The sequence below is a fragment of the Oncorhynchus keta genome, chromosome 4 (genome assembly GCF_023373465.1).
Source record: "Oncorhynchus keta strain PuntledgeMale-10-30-2019 chromosome 4, Oket_V2, whole genome shotgun sequence".
Taxonomy (NCBI): Eukaryota; Metazoa; Chordata; class Actinopteri; order Salmoniformes; family Salmonidae; genus Oncorhynchus; species Oncorhynchus keta.
In genome coordinates, this window is record NC_068424.1 from 76,045,598 (window position 1) to 76,051,597 (window position 6,000).

Consider the following 6,000-nt stretch of genomic DNA (forward strand, 5'->3'; position numbering starts at 1 on the left):
AGATACCCCAGACATCCCAGATACCCCAGATACCCCAGACATCCCAGACACCCCAGATACCCCAGACATCCCAGACACCCCAGATACCCCAGACATCCCAAACATCCCAGACACCCCAGACATCCCAGATACCCCAGACACCACAGACATTCCAGACACCACAGACACCCCAGATACCCCAGACATCCCAGACATCCCAGACACCACAGAAACCCCAGACACCACAGATACCACAGACACCCCAGATATCCCAGATATCCCAGATACCCCAGACATCCCAGACACCCCAGATACCCCAGACACCCCAGACATCCCAGACACCCCAGATACCCCAGACATCCCAGACACCCCAGACACCCCAGATACCCCAGACACCCCAGACATCCCAGACACCCCAGACACCCCAGACACCCCAGACACCCCAGACACCCCAGATACCCCAGACATCCCAGACACCCCAGACATCCCAGACACCCCAGACATTCCAGACACCCCAAACACCCCAGACATCCCAGACACCCCAGACATCCCAGATACCCCAGACAACCCAGATACCCCAGACATCCCAGACATCCCAGACACCCCAGACACCCCAGATACCCCAGACATCACAGACACCCCAGATACCCCAGACATCCCAGATACCCCAGAAACTACAGACACCCCAGATACCCCAGACATCCCAGACACCCCAGACACCCCAGATACCCCAGACACCCCAGACACCCCAGATACCCCAGACATCCCAGACACCCCAGACAGGGAGGTAGGTTCTCACACTGAAAGACACACACATTGTACTTTCAATCTTCAGCTTGTCAGCTGTCTAGTGGGAGATCCAGCCTGGCCCTGCCAAACACATCTCTGTTGAATAACACATACCCTCGTTCTACCTCCTTCAGCGACACCTCCTACATGGTGGCCATATTAACGACTCTGATAGAGTCAGCGAGACATAATACTGAACAGAGGCAGAAGTTTGTTGATTATATAGAACCATCTATTTCTAATCTGATCTCAGACTAGTTCGGCTTCTTTTTATATTCTTCCCCTCTAATCAGGGACTGATTTAGACCTGAGACACCAGGTGGATGATTCCACTCTAATCAGGGACTGATTTAGACCTGGGACACCAGGTGGATGATTCCCCTCTAATCAGGGACTGATTTAGACCTGGGACACCAGGTGGATGATTCCACTCTAATCAGGGACTGATTTAGACATGGAACACCAGGTGGATGATTCCCCTCTAATCAGGGACTGATTTAGACCTGGGACACCAGGTGGATGATTCCCCTCTAATCAGGGACTGATTTAGAGACACCAGGTGGATGACTAATCCAGGTGGACACCAGGTGATTCCCTCTAATCAGGGACTGATTTAGACCTGGGACACCAGGTGGATGATTCCCCTCTAATCAGGGACTGATTTAGACCTGGGACACCAGGTGGATGACTCCCTCTATTCAGGGACTGATTTAGACATGGGACACCAGGTGGATGATTCCCCTCTAATCAGGGACTGATTTAGACCTGGGACACCAGGTGGATGATTCCCCTCTAATCAGGGACTGATTTAGACCTGGGACACCAGGTGGATGATTCCCCTCTAATCAGGGACTGATTTAGACCTGGGACACCAGGTGGATGATTCCCCTCTAATCAGGGACTGATTTAGACCTGGGACACCAGGTGGATGACTCCCCTCTATTCAGGGACTGATTTAGACCTGGGACACCAGGTGGATGATTCCCCTCTATTCAGGGACTGATTTAGACCTGGGACACCAGGTGGATGATTCCCCTCTAATCAGGGACTGATTTAGACCTGGGACACCAGGTGGATGATTCCCCTAATCAGGGACTGATTTAGACCTGAGACACCAGGTGGATGATTCCCCTCTAATCAGGGACTGATTTAGACCTGGGACACCAGGACACCAGGTGGATGATTCCCCTCTATTCAGGGACTGATTTAGACCTGGGACACCAGGTGGATGATTCAGGGACTGATTTAGACCTGGGACACCAGGTGGATGACTCCCCTCTATTCAGGGACTGATTTAGACCTGGGACACCAGGTGGATGACTCCCCTCTATTCAGGGACTGATTTAGACCTGGGACACCAGGTGGATGATTCCCCTCTAATCAGGGACTGATTTAGACCTGGGACACCAGGTGGATGATTCCCCTCTAATCAGGGACTGATTTAGACCTGAGACACCAGGTGGATGATTCCCCTCTATTCAGGGACTGATTTAGACCTGAGACACCAGGTAGATGCCATTAATTATCAAGTAGAACAGAAAACCAGAAGCAGTCCGGTTAAGATGTTAAAGTACTAAAGTAGGACAACTTTACCCGGTCTTGGCGAAGTTGGTCCAGTATGTCATCACCACGGCGCTGAGCATGATGTCGTTCTTGGAGAAGTTACAGGGGAACAGGTCTGTAGGTCCGATCATGGGGATCCCAAACACGTAGGGAACCTCGTCCCCGTGGGCTGCGTCCGACCAGGCCGGCTTCATCAGACTCTGGCAGTGGTGGTAGAAGGCGTAGAAGTACGTTGGCGAGCCGTAACGGGCGTGGAGGTCCGCCGTCACCACCGACGGCTCCACCCACTGGTGGTCGGTGAACAGGGCGACCAGCGTCTTACGTCGTGTCTCTGGGTTTTCACGGTCCGCCCAGTCCGTGTACATGAACTTGATGGTTTCTCTCAGAGTGTCTTTGCCTTCTGGGTAACCGTAGAGGCTGTCAACGAAGTCCGACACTGAGAAGTCAAAGTCGTTGCCGGAGATGCCGTCCTCTGAGTCGACCACGTTGTCAACAAAGCGAAGCCCCTCCCCCTGGTTGATTCCCAGCATGATGTCATAATTCAGGAACTCTCCCTGTGTGGGAATAACAACGTGTTGAAAATGCATTCATTTATTTGACTGTTGACTTAATTACCATTATGGGCATGTTTGTGTGTGTATGTTATTTCATAAACAAAGTCAAATAAGAAACAAACAAAACGAACACAACTATCCCAGCGGTCTCCCACCTGCTCCATGAGGATCTCTGGATCATCAGGTATGACGTCTCCGTCTATAACCGGTCCGAAGGCCACATGGTACCGTGCTGGCTGGATGTCCTGCTCAACCAGCTCCCTGGCACTCTTCTTCCTCAGACAGTCCACCATGTCCAGGGTATCCAGAACGTTACAGCCCACCTTCTCAGACAGCAGACGGGTGTACTTCACAGGCTGGTAGTTGACCGCCCAGCTGGACAGGGCAGAGCCACTCTGGATGATGGCACGGTGGAACAGACCTGGAGAGAGGATGACAGAGAGACAGAGAGGAGTGGTTATGTTCTCTGTACGCTATGAATGAAACTGGAGAAGAATGGAGCTGGAGACATACAGAATACATACAGAAGTGGCCCCTATACGGAAACATATAGACAGATAATGAGCTCATGAATCCTTCCTGTCGACCCAACCCAGATAGATAAAACATCTCAGTGTCATATGTGTAGTAACGAGAGGACAGACAGACAGACAGACAGACAGACAGACAGACAGACAGACAGACAGGCAGACAGACAGACAGACAGACAGACAGACAGACAGACAGACAGGCAGACAGACAGACAGACAGACAGACAGACAGACAGACAGACAGACAGACAGACAGAGATGACAGTGTGTGTGTGTGTGTGTGTGTGTGTGTGTGTGTGTGTGTGTGTGTGTGTGTGTGTGTGTGTGTGTGTGTGTGTGTGTGTGTGTGTGTGTGTGTGTGACAGAAACATTCATCTCTATAACCTAGTAATCTGCTCTACTGGCAGGGGTGATACCCTAATGGCACCCTATTCCCTATTAAAAGAGCCATGGACCCTGATCAAAAGTAGGGTACTATATAGGGACCAGGGTATAATTTGGGAATCAGTATGTGTGTCTGGCAGAACCAGCTGCTAGACAGGACATCTATACACCTCATGAAACCGGACTCACATACACAGTAATAATTCGCTGGCTGGCAAACATCCCTGAATAATAACGTACCCATGGAGATGCTCGCTGAGCTGTTCCTCTGTTCCTCTGTTTTATCTAGCATGACAGGCTGAGATGTGGAGGTTACACAACCCACCCAGTTTATTGGTTATAGTTATATGTTCTTGACCTGTGACCTTCGCTGAGTCTTCCCACACAACTACCTACCTAAGAAGTCATCAGTAATAACACTTTCACTTTTCATATTTCTCACATAATACCTCGGTCTGCCAACTCAGGTGTGATATGTGTGTGTGTGGTATGTGTGTGCAGTGTGTTTGTGTGTGGTATGTGTGTGCAGTGTGTTTGTGTGTGTGTGTGTGTGTGTGTGTGTGTGTGTGTGTGTGTGTGTGTGTGTGTGTGTGTGTGTGTGTGTGTGTGTGTGTGTGTGTGTGTGTGTGTGTGTGTGTGTGTGAGAGAGAGAGAGAGAGTGTGTGAGAGTGTGTGCAGTGTGTGTGTGTGTGTGTGTGTGTGTGTGTGTGTGTGTGTGTGTGTGTGTGTGTGTGTGTGTGTGTGTGTGTATACAGTTGAAGTCTGAAGTTTACGTAAACATTAGTCCAATGTTTGCGCGTGGTGTGTGTGTGTGTGTGCGGTATGTCTATGTTTGTATGATGTATGTGTGTGTGTGCGTGTGTAGGTATGTGTGTAGGTGTGGTGTATGTGTGTGTACAGTTGAAGTTGGAGGTTTACATACACCTTACACACAATTACTGACATTTAATCCCAGTAAAAAAAATCCCTGTTTTAGGTCAGTTAGGATCACCACTTTATTTTAAGAATGTGAAATTCCAGAATAATAGTAGAGAGAATGATTTATTTCAGCTTTTATTTCTTTCATTACATTCCCAGTGGGTAGATCTCCTAACCGACTTGCTAAAACTATAGTTTGTTAACAAGAAATTTGTGGAGTGGTTGAAAAATGTGTTTTAATGACTCCAACCTAAGGTTATGTAAACTTCCAACTTCAACTATACAGTCGTGGCCAAAAGTTTTGAGAATGACACAACTATTCATTTCCACAAAGTTTGCTGCTTCAGTGTCTTTAGATATTTTTGTCAGATGTTAATATGGAATACTGGAGTATAATTACAAGCATTTCATAAGTGTCAAAGGATTTTATTGACAATTACATGAAGTTGATGTCAAGAGTCAATATTTGCAGTGTTGACCCTTCTTTTTCAAGACCTCTGCAATCTGCCCTGGCATGATGTCAATTAACTTCTGGGCCACATCCTGACTGATGGCAGCCCATTCTTGCATAACCAATGCTTGGAGTTTGTCAGAATTTGTGGGTTTTTGTTTGTCCACCCGCCTCTTGAGGATTGGCCACAAATTCTCAATGGGATTAAGGTCTGGGGAGTTTCCTGGCCATGGACCCAAAATATTGATGTTTCATCAGAGAAAATTACTTTACCCCAGTCCTCAGCAGTCCAATCCCTGTACCTTTTGCAGAATATCAGTCTGTCCCTGATGTTTTTCCTGGAGAGCTTTTTTGCTGCTTTTTTGCTGCTTTTTTGCTGCCCTTCTTGACACCAGGCCATCCTCCAAAAGTATTCTCCTCACAGTGCGAGCAGATGCACTCACACCTGCCTGCTGCCGTTCCTGAGCAAGCTCTGTACTGGTGGTGCCCGATCCCGCAGCTGAATCAACTTTAGGAGATGGTCCTGGCTCTTGCAGGACTTTCTTGGGCGCCCTGAAGTCTTCTTCACAACAATTGAACCGCTCTCCTTGAAGTTCTTGATGATCCAATAACTGGTTGATTTAGGTGCAATCTTACTGGCAGCAATATCCTTGCCTGTGAAGCCCTTTTTGTGCAAAGCAATGATGACGGCACGTGTTTCCTTGCAGGTAACCATGGTTGACAGAGGAAGAACAATGATTCCAAGCACCACCCTCCTTTTGAAGCTTCCAGTCTGTTATACGAACTCAATCAGCATGACAGAGTGATCTCCAGCCTTGTCCTCGTCAACACT

At 48.5% G+C, this 6,000-nt stretch overlaps 1 protein-coding gene and 2 long non-coding RNA genes across 12 annotated transcripts in view; 1 reads left to right on the forward strand and 2 right to left on the reverse strand.

Annotated features, from left to right (window-relative positions):
- LOC118380696 (neuroligin-3-like) overlaps window positions 1–6,000 on the reverse strand; it is a 470,695-nt gene that overhangs the window by 59,534 nt on the left and 405,161 nt on the right. For all 4 annotated transcript variants that reach the window (XR_008132107.1, XM_052516121.1, XM_052516117.1 and 1 more), the window contains 2 exons: window positions 3,041–3,306; window positions 2,362–2,885 (listed from right to left, as the gene is read on the reverse strand). Coding sequence is in view for 3 of the 4 variants with exons in the window: in XM_052516121.1 (XP_052372081.1) it covers window positions 2,362–2,885; window positions 3,041–3,306 (790 nt within the window). In the remaining variant the exon portion in view is untranslated. The remainder of the gene's footprint in view (window positions 1–2,361; window positions 2,886–3,040; window positions 3,307–6,000) is intronic.
- Window positions 1,093–2,002, forward strand: LOC127928775 (uncharacterized). 6 transcript variants are annotated; one of them, XR_008132193.1, is made up of 4 exons: window positions 1,107–1,185; window positions 1,235–1,283; window positions 1,497–1,839; window positions 1,944–2,002. It is a non-coding gene; the product is annotated as an uncharacterized LOC127928775 (long non-coding RNA). The 6 variants fall into 6 exon arrangements; XR_008132176.1 differs by lacking the exon at window positions 1,944–2,002 and adding an exon at window positions 1,887–1,935; XR_008132194.1 differs by lacking the exons at window positions 1,235–1,283; window positions 1,944–2,002 and adding an exon at window positions 1,887–1,935 and having other exon boundaries at window positions 1,093–1,136.
- LOC127928769 (uncharacterized) lies at window positions 1,535–2,264 on the reverse strand. Of its 2 annotated transcripts, XR_008132149.1 has the most exons (4): window positions 2,020–2,264; window positions 1,875–1,923; window positions 1,730–1,827; window positions 1,535–1,680 (listed from the first exon to the last, which is right to left on the reverse strand). It is a non-coding gene; the product is annotated as an uncharacterized LOC127928769 (long non-coding RNA). The 2 variants fall into 2 exon arrangements; XR_008132157.1 differs by lacking the exon at window positions 1,875–1,923.